Here is a 24,684-nt window from a genome sequence, read left to right as displayed (position 1 = left end):
CCAAGTCAAAATGATGTATGTTTGAAAAGTAATTTGCAGGCATTTAAATTTCTGTGTGCCTACTGCCCTTGATCAGTGGCAAAGAACATGAATTTCTCAGATGTTAAGTGGGGTTGCTAGTCATAAGGTCTACTTTCTCCCATTTTGGAAGTTCCAGCACTTGGTTAGGAAGGAATATATTTAAGTAATAAAAACAAAAAATGTTGTAAAGTATTTGTTTTTTATTCTCATTTGTAGTAAGTGAACTGTCAACCAGGACTTACCAAGTCAGCCTATTTTCATAGGTGTTGCAAGTTGTGTGTATCCATTTGTACAAGTAGTGTGTGGTATTTCAGTGTTTATGTGAGGGTTTTTCAGTGTTGGGGCAGAACATAATGGTACCCAATGGAAATGAGTAAACTGGAGTTATAATAAAGGTATGCAGAGTAGCAATGTTACCACAAGGGGATTTATTAGTATGTATTAGTTGGATTGTAAGATATATCAAGTGTTGCAGTGTGTGTGAGAAACTTGAGTGTACAGTGAGTAGTGTATATCAGACAATTCACAACTTACTTTAAAAAGCTTTAATTTAATTATTGTACAAGATAGTTAATACTTTGTGGACTGACTGCTGTTCCAAGAACTCAGTACCAATTTTCATGTCAATAAACTATCTAATAATATCAAATTTATTGTCAATAAACTGTCTAATAATATCATAATTTAGTGTCAATAAATTATCTAATATCATAATTGAATCCAATCCTGCATTTATTTAAAACACTGATTTCAGTTAGAACACCTGGATACTGAAATATAGAGAGGCCGGTTTAATTTTAACTATGGCCAACCCAACCCTTATTAGATCTGTGGGGCAGATACTCACTGCTTTAAATTTTAACTGAGTCATTTAATGGATTTTTATATGAAATTGCTACTAAACTCTGATATTAATAAGCTACAAGTGTCTCAACTGAAAACCCTCACACACCACAGATGCTGTTTATTCTTTGAAATCTTTTGGTTGTGAACCTGTGGTGGGTTCTGTGATCCAGCACTCTCTAGTGGTACGTCATGTAAATGACATCTGCATTAAGTTCCTCTAATGACTATGGTAAAATGCTATTTTTAGAAACTTTACAAAGCCAGTATTGAAAACCAAATATCAACTTTACTGCATAATATTTTGTAGCAATATTGTCATTGTAAAAGAAGTCACCATAATTGGAATCACAAACAAGGGAAAATATTCAGATGCTGGAAAACCAAGCAATACACAAAACGCTGGAGGAACTTAGCAGGCCAGGCAGCATCTATGGAAAAAAAATGTACAATCAACGTTTTGGACTGAGACCCTTCATCAGAATGCTAGGACTCCTGATGAAGGATCTTGACCAAAAACGTTGACTGTTTACTCTTTTCCAAAAATGCTGCCTGGCCTGCTGAGTTCCTCCAGCATTTTGTGCGTATAACCAGAATTGGAGCATTCAGTTCAAGCAAATTTTGCAGCATTCAACAAGACCTGGATACTCTGCATCTAAACCAGACTTTAAAAAAGCTGCTTATACTAAAGGTTACCTGAAAAATACAATAGAAATTTGTTGGGCAAAGTATCAAATGATACAGAAGAAGTAAAATATATATGCTGTAATATAATTGAATGCACCCACAAGTGAATAACAATGTCCCTATATTCTATATACTTTCATTCTTCTGAAGGCACTGGATTACACCCAGTATTGGTTTCACAGGCTCCAGTTGCCCATACTAATAACCTTTCTTCGGGAAGGAGCCAGAAATATCACAGTAGATTCTATGACTATCTACACCAGATGTAACTACTGGCATAATGGATGGGGATAGGTTGGTAATGCTGGTTATGTAGGATCTCTCCTAATTTCCACACTTCCTCTCTCATTTCTTTCCCAGGCCTCCAAGAAAATGAGTGTATTACCACCTGCTTTCCTAGGTAGAGATCTACAGTTGCAAGAAAATGTTTATGAACCCTTTGCAATTACCTGGTTTTCTGTATTAATTACTCATAAAATGTGGTCTGACAGTCGTATAAGTAACAATAATAGACAAACACTATCTGCCTAAACTAATAACATGAACAATTGTACTTTTCATGTCTTTATTGAATGCATTGTTTAATCATTCACAGTCCAGACTGGAAGAAGTATGTGAACGCTTTTATTTAATAACTGGTAGAACTTCCTTTAGCAGCAAGAATCTCCACCAACTTGCACAACAGCGAGGGGGAATCTTAGACCATTGCTCCATTTTTTTTTAAACTGTTTCAGTTCATCAATATTTCTGGGATACCTTGCATGAACAGCCTTCTGACTTGGTCATTCCAAAACACACAGTTTCTTCTCTTTAAACCATTCTGTTCAATTTTACATTTTGGATCACCGTCATGTTACATCATCCAACTTCTATTAAGCTTCAGGTGAAGGACCGCTACTCTGACACTCTTTTGTAAAATGTCGATACAATTTTGAATTAGTTGTTCTCTTCACGATTGCAAGCTGTCACAGGTCCTGAGGCAGCAAAGTAGCCCCAAACCAAGATGCTCCTTCCACCATGCTTCACGGTTGGGATGAGGTTTTGGTGTTGTGCAATGTCTTTTTCCATCTAAACATAGCGACATGCATTTCTGCTAAAAGTTCAACTTCTGTCTCTTCTGGCCAGAGAACATATTCCCAGGAGCATTGTGGAACATCCAGGTGGTCTTCTGCAAACTTGAGATGTGCAGCAATTTTGTTTTTGAGAACAGTGGTTTCCTCTGTCGTGTCCTTCCATGAACATCATTCTTGTTCAGTGTTTTTCTTATAGTGGACACATGAACAGATGCTCTTGTGAACTTTGTAGAATGCCCACTCCTATGGAGAGTAGCAACAGTACGGACTTCCCTCCATTTGTAAACAATTTCTCTTACTGTGGATTGATGAACACTCAGGTCTTTAGAAATGCTTTTGTAGCCTTTCCAGTTTCATGCATCTCTACATTCCTCTTTCTAAGGTCATCTGAAAGTTGATTTGATGGAAGCATAGAGCACATAAACAGATCTTTCAGAAGAGCAGGTTCTGTCAGTAACCTGACTTTGTGTGTCTTTTTTTAATATATAGACCAGGACACCTCTACAACCCACACCTCTAATCTCATATCATTGATTGGAACACCTGACTCCAAAGAGCTTTAGGAGAAGGCGTTACCACAGAGGTTCACATACTTTTTTTGAACCTAGACTGATTGTTTAAATGGTGTATTCAGTATTGATGAGAAGTACAACTGTGTGTATTATTAGTCCAGGCAGATTGCATTTGTTTATTATTGTTACTGATAATGTGGTCTGATCATCTGGGTAATTAATGCAGAAAACAAGGTAAAAGCAAAGGGTTCACAACCAAGTAAGATCCCTTCAAAAGAGATATAATAGTCAGATAATCCATATCAGACCATAAGACAAGGGGCAGAAGTTGGCCATACAGCCATCGAGTCTGCTCTGCCATTTTATCATGAGCTGATCCATTCTCCCATTTAGTCTCATGCCCTGGCTACTCAGATACCTATCAATCTCTGCCTTAAATACACCCAATGACTTGACCTCCACTGCCGCCCGTGGCAACAAATTCCACAGATTCACTACCCTTTGACTAAAAAAATTTCTTCGTATCTCTGTTCTGAATGGGCGCTCTTCAATCCTTAAGTCATGCCCTCTCATACTAGACTCCCCCCACCATGGGAAACAACTTTGCAACATCCACTCTGTCCATGCCTTTCAACATTTGAAATGTTTCTATGAGGTCCCCCCCATTCTTCTAAACTCCAAGGAGTACAGTCCAAGAGCGGTCATATGTTAACCTTCTCATTCCCGAAATCATTCTAGTAGATCTTCTCTGCACATCCTCTCCAATGTCAGCACATCCTTTCTTAAATAAGGAGCCCAAAACTGCACACAATACTCCAAGTGAGGTCTTACCAGTGCCTTATAGAGCCTCAACATCACATAGTGGAATTTGAACCAACCCTGTCCCAGCTTATCTACTAATGAAGCTCATGGTGTTTATATCAGGCTGATATCACTCTTAGGTGGATCTCTTGGTTAAGCCTCAGACTTCCTGTTGGTCACTTGTAGAAACATGCACTTGGCTGCAGTCAATGACAGAATCATATACCACGTGTGATGATCTTTTGACCTAATGCGCATTTGAAAAGCAGTTAGCCCTACTCTTCATAGGGGGTGGGGGGGCACCTTAGTTAGGTATTGGGTCTAGTCATTTTTTCTACCTAGTGGGATCAAAGCTAGTTGTGCTGGTTGTTTGCCCTCAGCTTGACTGAAGTGAGCTTATATGTATGAGCCAGGTTATGAACCCAGAAGACCCTCCTGCCCATAAGCCAATAAAACTAGCAAAGTTTTGTTAATGGCTAACTTTAATCATTGCATTGCCTACAGTATAAAAACAAAATTCAACAAACCATTGTCCCTTTAATCTTTATTTTTTCATTATATGTAACATTGTCATTGGAGTGTATTTTACTGAGGGATTAAGTCTCAATGATGAAACACTCCAAGCGTTGCCCTCTGAATACTCGTATATACACACAAACACACAAAAGGGCTGAGAATATCAACATCCTTTAAATACTGTATTGCCTAATACTTTTCTAATGAGATTTATATTTACTCTTTATATATGAATGGAAGGCTGTGGATATATTCAACCAAATTAGTCACTGTTAAATTTAGTTATTCTATTACCAGCAATTGTTTCCTTACTGACACTAGCCAAGAAAGGTTAGTGGGTGCTGAGGAACAGAGGAGGGTGGCAAGATGCTTCCTTTCTCAAATGAATCATTTACATTGAAAAAGAACCACTGGAGTAGACTGTGAACTATGTTACAAGCAGCATTAAGTACACTGCAGGATAGGGTGGAGAGCAAACTGAGAACTACCTTGGATCAAGTCAGTATCCTATGAGGCATGTAATTTTTGAGAAATAAAAAATCCACCCATTGCTTTTAAGTGGCATAAAATTCTTTTCCAATCAAAAGGCACATTTTTACATTTTTAATTCTATTCCATTTTTAAGCATTCCTGTAGTTGCTTCCCCCTCACTTTAGCACCACCAATACCAGACTGGCTTGAATTGTCACACCTGAGGTGCAGATTGATGATTGTGCTGGATGTAGAGAAGATTCAGATCAGTAAACTCTAGTGATCAACAGCTGAGCCACTTGATGTCCATTTGCACCCATTAAAAATCCACGCCACTTCACTCCATGTCCGAGCTTAACACAAAATCAAAGAAGTTGTACTAAAGGAAAAAAAGTCATGTTTTTTTTTGGTGGAAGTTCTTTTTGTTGCAGCTGGTTCGAAAGTCCCAGACTGCCTCCGATTACTCTTGCCTATTTTGCTTCGGTTCATGATCCCACTGCGTTGATGGTGAGCAAGCTGCCAAATTTGAAGTGCTGGATGACTGGGAATTTTTCGAGGCACTAAAAAAGAAAGATGAATTAGAAGAACATAAGGAAAAACTCACTCACATTACTGAATAAGCTACAAGAGCTGTCTGTACTCCATCCCAACCACTTTCTTAGAACAATTTTTTTTAAAACTTATACTCCCTCAGTCCCTCTACCACCATTAGGGACTTTGCCTTCAGCTGAACAAAACCAATTCCAGAAATGATCTATTTAAAATTCTCCATATGCTTGACAATAGTAATAAAAACTTTTAATCCAAACATTGGTCACCTTTCCAATTATCATCATCTGTGGCTTATTGCTAATTTTCTAGCCCAATTATGGCATCTAAAATCTCGATAATTTGTACTTTAAAACTGCTACACAAATGCAATAATCCATTGTTGTTCCAGCTATCCTTTAACATATTTACATCAACTTCTTTAAGCAGAATACTGTAGATGTTGGACAGTTAATAAACACAGAACAATGGAAATATTTAGCAAGCCAGGCTACATCTGTGGGGATAGAAACAGTTACTATTTCAGTTCAATGATGTTTCATTGCTACATCACCTTCAGCTTCAATTCAATTCAAGTTTAATTATCATTCAACAATTCATGAATACAGCCAAATGAGACAGCGTTAATCCATGGTCAAGGTCGAAAACACAGAACCAACGGTCACACACAGCAAAGCACATATAAGGAAGATACAGCTACTCAATAAGAGTCCAAACTCAAGCCTTCCAACACTGCCAAAATCTGCAGATGGTCAAAACAGAGAGCTTGTCTTCTGCTGAGAACTCCAACAGTCCTTTCAGTATGCTGGAAGAGAAGTTCTCTTGTGTTGTTATCAGGTCAGAGGTGTTGGAAACTGCAAAGAGTAATCCAATGAATATGGATGCTAGCTTGGTGGAAGGCAAAGGTAAAGAATCCCACCCTTGGTTCTGAGTCAGAGATAAGTGGGTGAGAGCAAAAGAGTGAGAAATAGAACTGAATGCTCTAAGGGCACCATCAACAATGATTGAGAGGAAAGCAGGGTTGAGGAAAAAGACAATATCTAAAGGGGCAGTGTGAAAATTGGCATTATCGGAACTAATCCTATAGAATCCAACTAACTGGTAGAATGGAATGAAGGAAGCAGAATGGGAACAATACAATCAAGGCAAGGCAACTGTGGAGGCCCCCAGGGGCTTATACTAGATGTTGGTTACTCTAACTATCCACCAAGACAAAAGGCAGAGGCGGACTATTTTAAAATGAGAACAGCATGGAAGCTGCTAACAGAGGTGATGAAACTTAAGAGAATAAGTAGAAGGACCGTTATTGTCATGCACCAGAAGGTAAGGGAGAAGACCTGAGTAGGACAAATGCGTTATGTCCCAGAAGGAAACAAATAATGGCTTGGATCTGTACCGGTGACGATAGAGGAACCTTTGATTTGGAGTTAAATGATAAACTTCTCAGCTTGAGAACAAGTTTAGCTGAGCCATAGGGATGATGTTAAAATGGGACTTGCCAGAGAGGAAGCAGGGGCCCCTCAGGCTGTTCAGGTGTGGGGTGGAGGTATTATTTCTGGCTGCAGAAGTCAGCAACAATGGATGATCTGATTTTTTTTTACACGACGGTATGAAATTATTTTTTAAAAATCAATAAGCATATTTTAATATGTTAAATCTCAGGGTGTGGCCATTACTGGCAAAGCCAACATTTTTCATTCTACCTTCTATTTATTTCATCTCACTACTCCATTCTTTTCTCCCTTGGGTATTTATTGGGATTTGTATACTTAATGTCTAGTCCTATAATCAATAATTCAAAGAGAGGGGGCTCCAGCTAGCAGTCTTTGATAATGATGATCAGTTTATGACGGAGAGGTTCAGACAACGTTGAGCCAAACAAAATGAGCACAGTGAAAAAGAAGTCAAGGATGCAGTGGCAGTAACAATTCTCCCCTCTCTTTCTCTAACATGCTGAGAAGTAAATGGCTAGAGGCTGCTGAGATCCTTGGGTAAATAAGCTAGTTTAACTTTCAACTCACTTCACAAGTAAACTTGAGAGACTGATGTAACTGAGGGGGTGGGGTTTGAGGGTAAGAGATAGTGAGAGAGCTAAAATGTTGTGAATGTCAAAGAGCAGTGGTCAATTAAGCCCTGCCTTCTAGGCTTTGTAGAAATAGATAGAAGCTGAAAGGTGACTAATGGAGAACATTATTTTAAACTGGTGTCACCTCAATCAGCTCAAAGCACTCAGAACTGCCCAAAGAAACAGAAATGATTAACAGAATTCAGCAAAATGCACTATGAAAACGTTGGCCTTTAATTTAAATTTTCTGGTCATTATGAATGTAATGAAAGAAGTGAAGTTTCCCAGAGCAGGTACAGCACGGCTCGACAGAAAATTCCCTGCGCCCCGCGTACTGTCTCCATACAAAACAGAGGTTACATACAGAGTAAAGCTGTTTCTACATTTCCATAGTAAATGCTCTCAGGGCAGGTACAGGACACAGCAAGTACAAAATAAAGATCCTTTGTACCATCCTTTGGGTGTCCAGGGAGGGCAGCTCATTCGCCTTGGATCTGTGGCTCCAAGTAGCAGTTTCCATGTGATGGTGGCCACACCCCAGTACACCACTTTTGACAGGCGGAGAAACCAGGTGAGGGGTAGCCAGTGCCTTCATAGCCCAGTGAGATAGGGTCCTGTCTGTCCTAGCATGTGAAGTCAGCTCCGGTGGTCCGAGCAGATTAGATCTACAAAGAGATCCAACGGCCAGGCAGGCAGTTCTGCAATGCTCCGTGGAGAGTGAAGTGGAGCAAGGCACAGAAGACATTATGGTCATCCACTGCAACCAAGGAAGAGCCAAGTTTGTGATACTTCTTTGTACCACTGGACCTGGACTTCTGAGGTCGAGAGAGTGGAACTGCCCCAATGCAATGGCTTTTCCTCTTTAAAATCTCTCCTCCAAAGGTTTTTCAGACTTCGTCAGACGCGATGGACAACTATCATCCTGTCAAATCCTCCAGGAGCAGAATTGCTGGAGTCTGGATGTAGAGTAATTTTGAGAGTATGTAATGATTACCTAGAGGTTTGTGGGTAAGTGGACCACCCAGGATCAGTCCCTAGTCTGTGTTGATTCAAATGGTCATTAGTAAGGTACTTTTGTTTCAAGCTCAGTATTTATTCTTTTATATATTTGTTCAGAGGATGCAAGTATTGCTGCCAAGATCTTCATTTATTGTCCAGCCCTAATTAAACCTTGAGCATAATGACTTGATACGCCTGTTCAGGGACGTTAGGAATCAACCACGAGTGGATCAGAGTCCCACAAATGCCAGACCAGACTAGAATGGCAGAATTCATTCCCTTTAATGAACCAGATGTGTTTTTACAATCATTTTATTGAACTTAAATTTCCCACAGCCATGGTGGGATTGAGTTCAAGTCGCTAGATCTCTAGAAACTAATTCAGTCACTAAAGCACTGATCAAGCAGCTCGGGAGGGTAGGCAAACTACTCCAATTCTGACCCATAGTTGACAATCCTGTTAAAAATTACTTAATAGACTATTTAAATACTGAATAGGTGTAAATTATTTCCAATGGTTGGAGAGTCAGCAACCTGACAGAACATGAGGGAAATGTTTATATCCAGCATCTGGTTATGATCTGGAGTGTGTTGCCTGATAAAGATTAATTTTTTAAAAAAGAGATTGAACATATACCTCGTGAGAAATGTAGAGGGTTTCTGTAAAGAGCAGTGTAATTGGACAAACTGAGTTTCTGTTTCAACAGTCCAGCAGAGGCAAAACAAGCCAAATTACCGCTGCCTGTCTTGGAATTTGCTTTTTCTCTCACAATACTCATTGATCATTGCAAGAGTTGCATCAGGCATTTGCACCAAAGCCCTTAGGCCAGGGAGTGGAAATAAAAAGCAGAAGTCACTCCCTCTGACACTTAGCCGAGATGCCTCTCACATTTGAACAGCCTGCCAGTACACAGTGTGCTCCGACAGGCACTGGAGGAGGCTATCAGAGAGTTGGTGGTATCTGTATCCTGGCAAGAGGAAATGTCAGCCAAACAAAAGCTTCTGTAAATTCAAGCCGGTGGCATTACATTCCTGTTCTTTCTTTTGGAGAATTTTTTTTGCAGCAAATAGAGAAATTACCATTTATAAAAACATATTGCACAAGAAAGTTGGCTTAGCTTGTGTGTCTAGTGTGGGACTTTTAATTCTCTGCCTTTGGCTCAAAGGTGAAAGTGCTATCTCTGAGCCAGGGCTTACAGTTACCATCAGTCAGTAAATTCTAAAATATTTGGAGATCTTTAGAAAAGCATCATCTGAGATTATATCTTGTTAGAGTTCTAAGAAAATATTAGTGCTTGATAGAGAAGACAGAAAATTTATGCAGGCGTTAGACTAGGAGGCAGAACTATAACATAGTTACCAATCCAAAAAAAGAGTCCACAAATTACTTAGAATATGATTAGGATGTAGGAATTGATACTGCCATGGAACAGGATAAATATATTTAAGACAAAGTTAGAGAAACACATGATACAGAAAATGTTAACACGGGGGAAGAGGCTCCTATAGCACAGTAGCACCACATAAGCAATGGGGCTGAATGACTAGTTTAAATCCAACACTTCTAAGTAAATTTATATAAAAAGCTTATGAATTTAAAAAAAAAGAAAGCAATCCTTAAAGACTCTGGCAGCAATTTTTTTTTTTAAAAAAAGGTTCAGGATAACAATTAATGATGGGAGAATGATTGAAGTAGTGCAGCATGTAAGAGTCCACATGGATCCCTTCTTGCCCTATAATTGGTATGCTCAGTAACAGGCTGTCTTTTGTCTACGGGTTTGCCTCAAGAAACATTTAGCGCAGTTTCCTCTGGCTAAGGGACTGTGCTTCAGGAAGGATGCCTGACCTGTGCCAGCTCCCTCCAATACTTCCTCCTACACCAATAGCTTAAAGAGACAGTCCCGGTATGACAGAAGATCAGACCCACGCTCTTTGAAGCTTTTCTTTCTTTCCAACTCAGTACTGTAACCCTACCCTTTCACCTGATGCCTCGACCTGTCCTAACATCTATAGGCTGACTCTGATCCATTCTTCTGTGTTCTATCCCATTATATGCTGTCCACATGAGCTTGAAACTCTTTCTCAGCACCAAGCAAATCTGAAAGTCTTTACTTGATTACTCTGTCTTATTTTTTTGTTTTCTTTGGAGGTGGTACTGGTTTCTCAACGTTCATGAACATTGCCTACTTACTCATCCTGTCCCTTCACTTCAATGGAGCGTGTCCACAGTCAATGGGGAAAGTCAACTGAGTCATTTCTTCAGAAAGAAAAGTACTGTACGTAGAACATTTATGAGACATTAGACATTTGTGATGAACACTTTTCTTTCCCCCAAGAACTAAAATGGTGTGCGCAAAAGGAAATTGGATGAGAATATCAATCTGTATTTGTGATAAACTTCCATGACATGAACTAACAGCTTTACTGGTTTGCTCAAGGAGTACAATGTGACTCATGCTCCGAGTTGTGGTTCTTGACACCTCAGCTTTTAGTTTAACTTTCCCCCAAATGCCCCACATCTGCCAGATAACATTGTACATACTCCACTCAGTTTTAAATCAAAATTTTAAAGTCACAGGGGCCTGAAAACATCACAGAGCAGCAGAGAAGGTTACGCAAGTCAGCAGCAGATTTGCTACACTGCCCATAGACTCAATTTTAACAATATGTCCCATGGTAACCCCCACACACCCTCCCTAAATATTTCATTTCAGGAATCTGTTCTCCAACTCATCACCATTCCCATGCAATTTGGAAACCATCCTTCTGCAAGAATGCTCCAACTTCTGAAATGGGGGGAAAGTTACAATAGAAAGATTTGCATTCATGTAACTGCTTTAATGTTAGGACTTTCCAAAGAGCATTACAATTAATGTAAAGTTCTTTTTAAAAGCCTGGTCGCTATGTAAAGAAAACAGGGTAATCGAGATTGAATAAGAATCAATAGAACCCCTCTGCTTCCCTTCATCAGAGTGACCAATTTCAATTGGTTCAACTTGGAAAGGAACCAAAGATGAGTACCAACTATTTCAAGTGAAATGGTGCTGGAATTATCAATTGAATAACTAACTTGTTCACACAGTAAACAGGCACAGCCACTCACCCATTGGGCACCTGCTGTACTGGTCAGGGTTAATGTCTAAGTTGTACTCACCTCTGCTTTGTACATTCGAATCAGTCCTTGGTTAACTTTAGACCATGCGGGGACAGCACTGATATTCCACAGCTGGTTAGAGTGCTCTGCAAATGGGCCAGTCTTCATCTGGAGGTTAAAAATACAGGACAATCGTGGCGTTAGACTTACACAACTGCACAGAAAACTGGTCAATGGACTCATTTTACATTTTCTCCTCTGTATGGATTAATGAGAAAAGACTGAACAGATTGGGATCCGTTTCACTGAACAAGCAAAGCTTTTTAACCCTTTAATAAAATGGGATTCAAATGGGGAGAAGAAATGTTCTCACATCTGAAAGATTGAACTACAAGTCACCATTAAGGCTTTCAAGAGAAGCTGCTCAAGAGGGTACTGAGACTGTGTTTACCATTTGAAATATTCAGTCAAAGAACATAAATTGGTATTGTTTTATTATTATGCAGTGGGAAAAGCTTGGTTCATACAGAGTACATCATTACACAGTGGATTGAGCTAGAATAAGATAAAACAATACGAGGCCCTCCGTTGGTCACAATCGACCATGGGTATTGCATCCAACCTGTCTACATGACATGCAAGCAAGGTAGTACAGTAGGAAGAGCAAGGTGTTGCCTATATAACAGGCTCCTCTTCCCCACGCAGCTGATGATCCAAAGGAACAGTAGAAACCGATATAGTTTGGCACCAGGAGCGCCGCAGGAGTTGCCAGTCAGCATTACACTTAACGTTAGACTTTAGTGACTCCAGATCCTGATTTTTCCTCGGAGTTTACTACTGAAGCCTTTCTCTTGAGTGGGTATAGCTGCAAGGCACCAGAGGTTTGAGTTCAGAGCTTTCCTTCTCCTACATGAACTGCCAACCACAGCTGACAAGCCCCATCTGCTCGAAGCGACATGTTTTAAAGTGCCAGTAACCTGACTTTGCCCCTTCTCCTGTCAGTACAAATGGTAATGCTGGGCTTAGTAACTAAGACACACAAGAAGGCCAGGAGCTGGACTTGGTTCTCAGAGGCTATTTGAGATGCATGCCATTCAGAGCATGAAATAGGTAATAGGAGCTTATCCCCCCTCCTCTTTTATGACAACTATAAGGAACTGGTAAAACAATAATAATGCAGAATAAAATGTAAAAGCTACTGAAAAAGTGCAGTGCAGGCAAACGATAAACTGCAAGATCATAACGAGGTAGATCGCTAGGCTAGGAGTCTATATAGGGAATACAAGAGATTCTGCGGTGCTGGAAATCCAGAACAACACACAACGCTGGAAAAGCAGCAGCTGTCATTTTGGGCCAAGACCCTTCTTTGTGTCTGTCCGTAGATGGAAGGCTGATTCTTGAAATGTGCAGAGTCCACAACTTTGTAGTTTCTTGGTGTCATGTGCAGAGCGATGGCCTTATCAAGCTCTTATGCATTCAGACAGAATGCTCTCTATGAAGCAGTGATAAAAATTGGTGAGAGTTATAAAGGGGAACATGCTGAATTTCTTTAACCTCCTTAGGAAGTAGAGATGTTGGTGAGGTTTACATCAAAGCCATGACATCAGTGTGGACCAGGACAGGCTATTGATGATGTTCACATCTAGGAACTGAAAGCTCTTAGCTTGTACAGACAGGAACATGTGCACCATGCCCCTTTCTGAAGTCAATAAGCAGCCCTTTTGTTGACATTGAGAGAAAGGTTGTCATGACCTCATGTCGCTAAACTATCTCCTTCACACAAAGTGGGATTATCTTCACACTTGTATATGAAGTCAGAGCAGAATCTGCCTATCCAGTCATGAGGGTACAGGAAATAGATCAGGAGGCTGAGGAGCACCAGTGTTTAGAATAATCATGGCAGAGGGGTTCCGATGTACTTCAGGACAAATTAGATCAACCCAGGAGCAAAAACACAATCAGTTTTGCTGAAAGTTAAATAGGAAGACAGCCAAGTTCTATAAAACAAAAAAAAGAGAAAATACACAGTTGCGGGAAATCCAAAGCAACACACACATCATCCTGATGAAGGTTCTTGGCCCAAAAAGTCGACTGTTTACTCTTTTCCATAGATGCTGCCTGGCCTGCTGAGTTCCTCCGGTATTTTATGTGTGTGTTGCTTTCAAGTTCTATAAAATACTGGTACATACCAGGTGGGCTGAATATCCCATTTCCTTGCCATCGATTCTACTAATGCTATGCTGTAACATTAATCAGAAATATCTATGGCAGTGCCCAGCTGTTTATAGGTTCTGATACCAGATACTAGCCTCCTCAATGTATTTCCTCTGCCAGAAACTCAACATCAGTTAGTACGTATTCAACAAGACCCAGTCTGAACACCAGAAGCACAGGGGTTCAATGTTCAATTTGGCACTTATTTTGTGTTATTTGCCGAAATTTCACCCCCCCCCCCCCCCACCCCACAACCCGAGCAAACATGTTGTTAACCACCCATCTGACCATCTATTGTCATGCCCAGGTGATTGAGAGAGACCAGGAATAGACGGGTTCATTCACACAAAGCAACAGCTAAGTAAAGTTGCGAAAGCATGGTAAACAAATGATTTGGCACAGAATAGGAACTGAACCACATTCTGCCTTTTCCAAATGAGCTAGGGAAACTCAAGAACTTTAAAGAGTGTTAGACAAAATAAAACGGACGTGCACAGGTGCACAAGTTATGAAGAACAGTATGCTCACCTGCCCTCCCCCTCTCTTGTCTACTGTGATGTATACAAGTGCATCAACAAAGAGTTTGCAGCTGGGACAGATGGTGGGAGAGCATTTTAGATATACATTTTAAAAATTCTACCATATTTTCTGAACTCACAACAGAAGCACACAGAACTGAAGTTAGTCATTTAAGTTAGCTGTTGGAAAGTGCTATACAATTACGAATAAACTCTTATCGAGCTTCCAGCCAGGTAAAAGTTTTGATTTTAACCCACGTTTCGATGACAAACTCTGCCAATTTTATCAGGGATAAATCAGGATGCCATCCCTGATATAGATGGCAGAGTGTGTCATCAAAATGTGGGTTAAAAATCGACACCTGTACCCAGCTGGAAGCCCGAAAAGAATTTATTTGTCGCATATTCCAGGGAAGCACCAGATCCTTTATGCTGTACAGTTAGCCCCATTGCCCTGCACTTTAGCCAGCATTCAATTTCCACCCTGCTCCAAAGTCAAATATCATTAAATTCCCTTGTGAACATTACTTTTGAATTTCTTGCACCACCCCAGATAATGGATTCCAAATTACACCTTGTTGTGTAAATTAATTTCTCCCAATTCTTTAGTCTGTTATGTTAAATCTGACATAAAAAGGCTTTCAAAATTTTAAGCACAACTATACCATAAGATCATAAGAAACTGGAAAACAACAAGGCCATTCAGCCCATTGAATCTGCTCTGCCATTCCATCATAGCTGATTTATTTTCTATCTCAACCTCACTCTCTTGCCTTCTCCCTGATACCCTTACTAATTAAGAACCCAATCAACTCTATTTTAAATATGCCCAACAATTTGACCTCCATAGCTGTCTGTAGAAATGAATTCCACAGGTTCACCACCCTCTGACTAAAGAATTCTTCAGAGTTCTGAAGGGACTTCTGAGGCTCTGCCCTTTGGTTCTAGACTCCCCCGCTACAGGAAACATCCTCTCCATGTCCACTCTCTCTAGGCCTTTCAATATTTAATAGGCTTCAATGAGATCCCTCCTCATTCTTCTGAACTCCAGCTAGTACAGGAACAGAGCCATCAGATGCTCTTCATATGTTAACCCTTTCATTCCCCAGGATCATCCTCTGAACCTCCTCTGGACCCTCTTTCAATGGCTGCACATCCTTTCTTAGATAAGAGACCCAAAACTGTCATATCTCCCTTAATTTTTGATATAACGAGAACACAGCCAGCTCTTCCACTGCCTCCATACAACTGAAGCCCCTCAAAAACAAATGAAACCAATCACCACACGAGAACCCACTTAATCATCTGTGAGTAATGATGCAAATCGCCCACCTTTCTCCTCTGGTGCCTCAAGCTCGCAGTTACTAAGACAACTATAGTCACCTGCAAGCTAAACCAGGTGCAAATTCCACCTCCAACACATACTTCAAGTTTAATAGATGGTTCCCTGGGAACTGAACAAACTATTAAACAAGGCAAGAAGCTCATGCATCAGAACAGGAAGTTAAGTCAGTGCAACACGGAGCACTCATCCGGATTGATGGCCAGGAACAAAAGTATCAAACAGTCTACTGAATTGGATGAATTATGGAATAAAGCAGCATTGCAAAATACCATTCAGCCCATCTCAGATGTGCTGTACAATCTGATGAGGGAGTTTAGTCACATGAAGCAAATGGACAAGTTGTGTGTTTTTTTAAATTTTTGTCATTTGTGGAATATGGAGATCATTGAAAATGTCAGTACTTATCCCCAACTGCCCCCAGAGCCGAAGAGCGAATCTGGAGTCACACATACTGCAGGTTTCCTTCCCTAAAAGACTTAAAGAACCAAGTGGTTTTTTTTTAAACAACTATTTGGTTTACTGAGACTAGCAATTAAAAAAATCTAGTTTTATTAATAACTTGAGTTTAAATTCCACAGTTGCCATAATTAGATTCAAACAGGTCTCTAGATCAAAAGTCCAGACCTGCCAAGCCAGCAACTTCAAACACTGTCCTATGTTCTTCTTGCAGTAATGAAAGTGGAGGGAAACCTATTGAAAGGCTTCAAAAGAGTGCTTGAGGTGAAATAATTCCTTTTTAAATGTGGTTCAACAATCCCCGGTCATTGATTTTAAATAACTGGCAGAAGAACTATGGAGGTGATGGTGAATGTTACAGTGAAGTGAAATGGAGCAGAAAGTTCTTAATGAAAGAAAGTTCTTATTTAGGAATGTACTAACTAGGAGCATGGTGAAATCAGATTCATAGTAAATCTCAAAAGGTAATCGGACTTCATGAAGGCAACTAAATTGTAAGGTTAAAGAAAATAATCCGGTGTACAGGACCAAATCTGACAGCTCTTTTAAAGTCTAGCATGTTTGCAACAGGACACAGCAATGTAGTGATTAGCATAATCGCTTTATAGCACCAACAATCACCAATTAGGGTTTGATTATCGCTACTATCTGTAAGGAGTTCGTACGTTCTCTCTAAGACCACGTGGGTTTCCACTGCTCCGATTTCCTTCTACATTCCAAATATGTACATTTAGGACAAGTGAATTGTGGGCATGCTTTGTTGGCGCTGGAAACATGGCACCAGAAACTTGTAGCCTGCCCCCAGCACAACCCTTGGACTGTGTTGGTCGTTGACACAAAATGATGCATTTCACTGTATGTTTCAATGCTTTGATATACATGTGACAAGTAAAGCTAATACTAAAATAAATGTCTTCAACTGTACTGAAAGTTTTGATGGTTCCCTTATTTGTTTACCATGCCTTTAAATATTCTCAGAATTATTTAAGTACATTTAAAGGACCATTTAAAGGAACCATAAAGGACATTTTAAAGTCATGCTGAACACCTGCATAGAGACACACACAAAATGCTGGTGCAACGCCAGGCAGCATCTATAGGAAGAAGTACAGTTGACGTTTCGGGCCGAGACCCTTCGTCAGGACTAATTGAAAGAAAAGATAGTAAGAGATTTGAAAGTAGGAGGGGGAGGCAGAAATCTGAAATGATAGGAGAAGACAGGAGCGGGTGGGGTGAAGCCAAGAGTTGGAAAGGTGATTGGCAAAAAGGATACAGAGCTGGCGAGGGGAAAGGATCATGGGACGGGAGGCCTTGGGCGAAAGGGGGAGGGGAGCAGCACCAGAGGGAGATGGAGATCAGGCAAAGAGTGATGAGCAAAGAGACGAAAAAAGGGGAGGGGGAAATAAATAAATAAGGGATGGGATAAGAAGGGAAGGAGGGCTATTAATGGAAGTTAGAGAAACCAATATACATGCCATCAGATTGGAGGCTACCCAGACGGAATATAAGGTGTTGTTCCTCCAACCTGAGTGTGGCTTCATCTTGACAGTAGAGGAGGCCATGGATATTCTTATCAGAATGGGAATGGGACGTGAAATTAAAATGTGTGGCCACTGGGAGATCCTGCTTTCTCTGACGGACAGAGCACAGGTGTTCAGTGAAACAGTCTCCCAGTCTGCGTCGGGTCTCACCAATATATAAAAGGCCGCACCAAGAGCACCAGATGCAGTATACCGCACCAGCCAACTCACAGGTGAAGAGTCGCCTCACCTGGAAGGACTGTCTGGGGCCCTGAATGGCATGTGTAGCACTTGTATAGAGAATGTATACCTGCATAGGGAAATGTTTTTCCCCCCTTTCCAGCCTATGGTATTCTCATTATTCAGAACTTTACTGCATTCAATAAATTGAAAACAATTTTATTTCATGTGTATTCAAAACAAAATTTCTCACAGTTTGTTGAATATTTCTAGACATTAGTTAAATAAATGAAGGAAAAAGGAATGGAAGGATATCCTGATCGGATTATAAAAAGGAAAGCAGTGGGAGGTGCAGTGGAACATGAATGCTGGCTGAGAATTGTTGGGCCTGTTTTGTATTGTAAATACAAAATTTCAAATTGTTGATTTTTTTGAGATATCTAATCACATTACCTCTTATTAGTTTCAGGATGAAATGAGAATCCCACGCACCCCACCATATTCAAGTTTCTTCATAACTTCAATGTTTAAAAACTGCTCAAGTGAGTCAAAACTTCACCACCTTCATGTCTTCCTGCAACCTCTCAAAGCAGGTGTTCTCAAACTTTAGTCAATACTCCTAACAAACCCAATTAAGTCCTTGGACAAGTTCAACACAACATCCTTGTTTTTGTATTCTCTCCTTCTGGAAACAAAAGTTTCCAGCTTGCCTTTTTTTATGGTCTTATTTCGTGATAAAGAGAGGGATGCCATTACTTTCCTGACACATCCCTGTCACACCAGCGAGAAACACCTGCCAGTGCCGGGGAAGAATACGGTGAATAGGCTGAGTGCAAGCCTCATCTATCTTGATGTTTATAGGCCCTAGCCAGTGATGTGTCAGGAAATAAGCTTCACCACAGAGGTAGCTCACAGACTTCAGTCTGCTCATCCTCACTAAAGGAGCAAAGAGACAAAACTCTATAGCACCTATCATAACCTCAAACCACAGTGCTTTCCTAGAAGCAGTTTGAGGGCATCAAGGTCCCTCAAGTGAACAATAAACACAAAAACTGTAATGATGTACAGAGATTGAAGCATAGAGATTTAATAGTGATGTGATACTTCATGTCTGCAGTCTAGGTCTTTGGTGTAACAATCTGCGGCAAAGACACTCAAAAGACTGCACTGAACTGTCAAACCGGACTTGATTATTAAGATTTTTGGCTTGACATTTGAACCTCCAAATCCTTTGATTCAAATGTGAGGATGTTGCCCACTGAGCCGTGGCTGATATTTGTCTGATTCAATGTTAACATCTATCTTACTCACTGAGGGCATCTACGTGGACCATGGCACACAGTTGCTAGTTTCAGATTTGAAGCAAAAGAAAGCACTGAGCCAGGGTTCTATTTATAATCTTATGAAAAATAGCAGGCTATTTAGTCTTTCACGCCTTTTCCACCAATGAGATTGTCACCAAGTTTTCCTCTCTCTCCTGCTGAAGGGTCTCAGCCCAAAGTGTCAGCTCTTTATTCCTCTCCATACATGCAGCCTGACCTGCAGAGTTCCTCCAGTATTTTGTGCAACTTGCTCTGGATTTCTAGCATCTGCAGAATCTCGTGTTTGTTATTTCTCTATACCACTTTCTTGCAGTGACCTCACATCCATTGATTCTCTTAATATTTAATAGCTAAATATAGCAAAAATCCCAAAATCCCATTCCACAGAGATCAAAAACACGGCAGCCAGTAAAAACTCAAACCATTTGGGTTTACTCCCCCACTCCCCACCCATTTCAATTCAAGAAAAGACATATCAAAAATTAAGGAACTGCAACAGCTAAAAGCAAAAAAAAAATCAGCTTTTGCTTATTTATTTAAAGACTGTAGTCCATTATAAAATTCAGGGCAAAAATTCCACACACATTTCAGAGCTGAAGATCTTTAACACATTGTTGCAGTAGTACTTTTCTGGCTGCTTTTCGCATGAGAAAAATGGATCTCCTGACAAAGTGAGGGAAAGCTATTTTGGATTCACAGCAAAACACTGAAGCGGGAGGAGGTGGTCCGTGGGGAATCAGTCATAGCAGCCATCTTGGGAAGGAAATTACTCAGTGACTACTTTCATGCTTTACAGTCCCCCTGGGGACCTGACCCTTTTAAACTGTTTCTCTGGCAGCTAAGGGGCCTCAAGCTTCCTTCTTCCTGTGTAAGCTTCCTCTGCCAGTTTAACTGAAACCTGAGCTCACTCATCCCTCCTCCCACATACAAGCAAGCTGTAACACTTTGTGTGCCAATCCAGCTTTCTCAACTTTCAACACATTTCTCTTTCTGTCCCTTCCTCCTTCATACTCTCCGCTGGCCTCCCCCAAGTAAACATCCTTAAAATGTTGTTAGGATCCTGCACTCTCATCTACTTCCCATAGACTTCTTTTGGTTAGACAGCACATTTTAAAATCCTTATATAGCACACTTAAAAAACCACATCTAGAGAACAATGTACAACATTAGTCTTCTTGTTTTAGGATATTTTTGCAAGTTCAGAGAACGTTTACTAGAACATAGTCAATAGCATGTTCATTGACTCATATTCAATGGCTTGTTGTGGTTTGTATCCACTGGAGTTGAGATTCAGATCTAATATCACTGGGATACGTTGTGGAATTTGTTGTTTTGCGGCTGGACTACATTACAATACATACTTAAAAACTATAACTTGCAATATGAAATATACATAAAATTAAATTAAGTAGTGCAAGAGAGAGCAAAAAATACTGATGTAGTGTTCATGGGTTTATTGTCCATTCTGAGAGAGAAATGGAAGGGAGACTGAAAATCTGATTGAGTGGTGCCACAACAACAACCTCTCACTTTATGTCAGCAAGACCAAGGAGCTGATTATTGACTTCAGGAGGATGGAACCAGAGGTCCATGAACCAGTCCACATCAGAGGATCAGAGGTGCAGAGGGTCAGCAACTTTAAATTCCTTGGTGTTATCATTTCAGAGGATCTGTCCTGGGCCCAGTACACATTACAAAGAAAGCACAGCAGTGCCTCTACTTCCTTAGAAGTTTGCGAAAGTTTGCCATGTCACCTAAAACTCTGACAAACTTCTATAGATGTGTTGGAGAGTATACTGACTGGTTGCATCACAGCCTGGTGTGGAAACACCGATGCTCTTGAATGAAAAGTACTACAAAAAAGTTGTGCAGAAAAGCAGCATCTATCATCAAGGACCCCAACCAGCCAGGGCATGCTCCCTTTTCATTGCTGCCATCAGGAAGGTGGTACAGCAGCCTCAGAACCCACACTACCAAGTTCAAGAATAGTTATTACCCCTCAACCATCAGACTCTTGAACCAGAGGTGATAACTTCACTTGCCCCATCACTGAACTGTTCCCTCAACCTATGGACTCACTTTCAAGGACATTTCAGCTCATTTTCCTCAATATTTATTGCTTACTTATTTACTTTTCGTTTGTATTTGCACATTGGTTGTCTGTCCATCCTATTGGGTATAGTCTTGCAATGGCTCTATTATGCTTCTTGGATTTACTGTGTATCTCCACAAGAAAATGAACCTGTCCATAATGATGTATGCTATCTTCTAGAGACATCACCTCTTAAAGGTGTCCTCAACACTAGGGAGGCCAGCACCCATGATGGAAATGGCTGAGTTTACAACTTTTCACAGCTTTTTCCAAGCGCGTGCTGAAGATTGAGAGGCAACTTGATTGAAACACAAGAGCCTCTGGAGTTGCAACAGGGTGAATGTAGGGAGAAAGTTAGAATCAAGGATCATTGTCAAAAAATAAAGAGTGATTACTCAAGATGAAGCTAAATCTTTCTCAGAGTTGAGGGTCTTTGGCGCTTCTTTTTCAAAAGCTAGAAGATGCAATTTCTTTGGATATTTTTAAAGTAGAAGTAGATTCTTAATAAGTAACAGTGATTAAGATTACTGTCAGTAGACAGGAATAGAGTTACGGTTACAATCAGATGAGTATTTTTACAGAGACTGGCATCCAAACCACACAAAATACATAGAATGCTAAAGAAGGTTAAAGAGCAACAAAATTCTGGGGAGACTCAGCAGGTCAGGCAGCATCTATGGAGAGGAATAAACAGTCAACACTTCAGGCTGAGACCCTTTATCAGGACTGGAAAAGAGAAAGAAGCCAGAATAATGTGGTGCGGGGAGGGGATAAGAACATAAGAGGAATTAGTAGCAGTACTGGGCACTCGGCCTCTCACACGTGCTCCACTGTTCAGTAGGATCCTACACTAATCTTTTTTTTCTCAACACCACTTTACTGTACTACTCACTATGTTTGTTCTTGGGTAGAGAACTCCAAAGGTTCAGTGGCCCTTTGATGAAGACAGCTTTTCACATCTACTTTCTGCAAGGCCAGTCTCTTATCACAAGATTGTGAATTCTGTTTCAGAAACCACAGCCTGGAATCACCCTGGCAGATATCAAAAGAATTACATCTCATTCTAAAATTGAGGGTATAGGCCTAGCCTGCCTCATCTCTCTCAGAGATCAATCACTACCCCTGGAATCAATCTGGTAAACCTTCATTATGTTCCCTCCATCACAAGTGAATCCTTCCTTAGCTAGGGAGACTTAATCCATATATAGGCAGTCCCCAGGTTAGGTAAAGGTCCCATCGAGCAGAATGGTCCATGAACCAATATATCCCAAAATGCAAATGAACAATTTCAATGAGGGTCATTTAAAATGTACATTTATCTATCGTCTTCCTCGATGCAGTTACAATGGTAGAAAATCAAGATATCCCACATTCAGTGGTTGACTTTGATGGCCTTAAAGAATCAATGGATGTTACACTGTTTTGGTATTTTACATGCGTCAGTAGAAGAGATTTGCCTAGCAGGTTTCCAAAACAAATCTCTTAAGCAGCCTTCTGTTGTGAACCCAGATAGTGCGTATATAGAATGAGCTGCCAGATAAAGTGGTTGAGGCAGATACAGTAGTATCATTTGAGGAGTATTTGAATAAGTAGATGGAAAGGCAAGGCTAAGAGGGAGTATGGGCTGAATGCAGTAAATTCAGACTAGCTGGGTGGACAAACATGGTCAGCATGGCCTGTTTGGGCCAAAGGGTCTGAATCCATGCTGTATTGCTCTGTGATGACTTCATTCTTCAAGACAATGTACCAGATTACTGAGGGGTGTTACAGGTAAACAGATTTTACTGAAGACCGATTGTCTTTTAATTTAACTAGATCTACATATTTCCACTACAAAATAATGCTACAAGACTGTTTTTCATGATTGCAATGGCCAGGTGCCAGAGCAGGTAATGCAACACACCTCCCTCCCACTGGAAAAAGATTACCTTGATAAACAGAATTTACTCAGCTAAGCTTCTTTTCCCAATGTTTTGACACTGAAATAAATTTTACATCTAATGGTCTTAATTTTTGAGGAAGTTAAAGCAGCTCTTGGTCAAAACACAGAATGGAGAGTAAAGGGCCTGGTTGTCATTGTGTGAAGCTATAAATTACATCTGAGAACAGACTAGAAATGCAGTTTTGCCCTGAGAAGATAGTGATAATGGTACAGGGAGTCTACATATTTTCTATAAAGTTATTATTGATAGCAGCATCATTCTTTCGTTGTCTGTCCCAAGCTGTCCCCCTCTGCCAGGGATACATTGCTTTGAGATCTGAGGCATGCAGAGACAGGTACAAATGGAAGGCAAATGTTTTCTTTGGAGTCCAAAGGATTTTAAAAAAAATGCCTAGACCTGGGACTCATTACCTCCTTTTGCAAATGGATCATTGACTTTCTGACCAACGGACTACAATCAGTAAGAATTGCAGCATCTTTGTCACCATCATCCTCAACACTGATGTCCCCAAAAGCTGTATCCTCAGCCTGCAACTCTACCCCCTATACACTTGTGACTGTATGGTCAGATTCTGCTCAAACTCCATCTACAAGCTTGCAGATGACCACCACCACAGTGGGCCAAATCTCAAATAACGATAAATCAGAATACAGGAAGGAGACAGAGAGCTTAGCAGCAGGATGTCATGATAATAACCTTTACCCCAAGGACAGTGAGACAAAAGAGCTGGTCATTGACTTCAGGAAAGAGACTAATATACATGCTCCTGTTTACATCAAAGGTACGAGTTTGAGATAGTTGAAAGCTTCAAGTTCCTGGGGAGTGAACATCACCAACAGCCTGTCCTGGACTCCTGGTTGATCCACATTGACACCTCAGCCAAGAAAGCTCATCAAAACTCCAGCTTCCTCAAGAGGCAAAAAAAAACCTGTCTGACCCTGACCAATTTTGATGCATGCACCATAGAAAGTATCCCATCTAGACACATCACGGCTCGTTCTGCCTGAGACCACAAGAAACTGCAGAGTTGTAGATACAACTCAGCACATTACAGAAACCAGATTCTCCCCTCCATGGAGAAGAGTCCACTTTTCTCACTGCCTTGATAAAACAACCAACATAATCAAAAACCCCACCAACACCGGATATTCTCTCTTCTCAAACCCCACCTTGCATTGGGCAGATGCAAAAGCTTCAAGTACCACCAGACTCAAGGACCAATGTTTTAAGACTATTTAAAGGTCCAATAATAAGATGGATTCCTGACTTCACAATCTACCTCACTGTAGACTCATTATTATCTGTCTGTCTGCACTTTCTCTATAATTGTGACACTAACACTTTTTTCTGTATTCTGTTGTTTTCCCTTGTAGTACCTCAATTCACTGTTGTAATGAAGAGATATTTATGGATGGCACACAAAGTTTTTCACTGTACCATTTGACAATAATAAACCAATTTAC

At 40.4% G+C, this 24,684-nt stretch overlaps 1 protein-coding gene across 3 annotated transcripts in view; it reads right to left on the bottom strand.

The window, feature by feature from the left end:
- Window positions 1-4,466: 4,466 nt before the first annotated feature.
- ptpa (protein phosphatase 2 phosphatase activator) overlaps window positions 4,467-24,684 on the bottom strand; it is a 62,684-nt gene continuing 42,466 nt past the window's right edge. For all 3 annotated transcript variants that reach the window (XM_059994177.1, XM_059994178.1, XM_059994176.1), the window contains exons 9-10: window positions 11,692-11,799; window positions 4,467-5,484 (exon numbers count right to left, since the gene is read on the bottom strand). In XM_059994177.1, the coding sequence (XP_059850160.1) occupies window positions 5,410-5,484; window positions 11,692-11,799 (183 nt within the window). In that variant the 3' untranslated portion in view covers window positions 4,467-5,409. The remainder of the gene's footprint in view (window positions 5,485-11,691; window positions 11,800-24,684) is intronic.

Source organism: Hypanus sabinus, chromosome 18 (genome assembly GCF_030144855.1).
Source record: "Hypanus sabinus isolate sHypSab1 chromosome 18, sHypSab1.hap1, whole genome shotgun sequence".
Lineage (NCBI taxonomy): Eukaryota > Metazoa > Chordata > Chondrichthyes > Myliobatiformes > Dasyatidae > Hypanus > Hypanus sabinus.
Note: the sequence above shows the minus strand (reverse complement) of the source record. Positions and strands in the feature narration are given on the sequence as shown.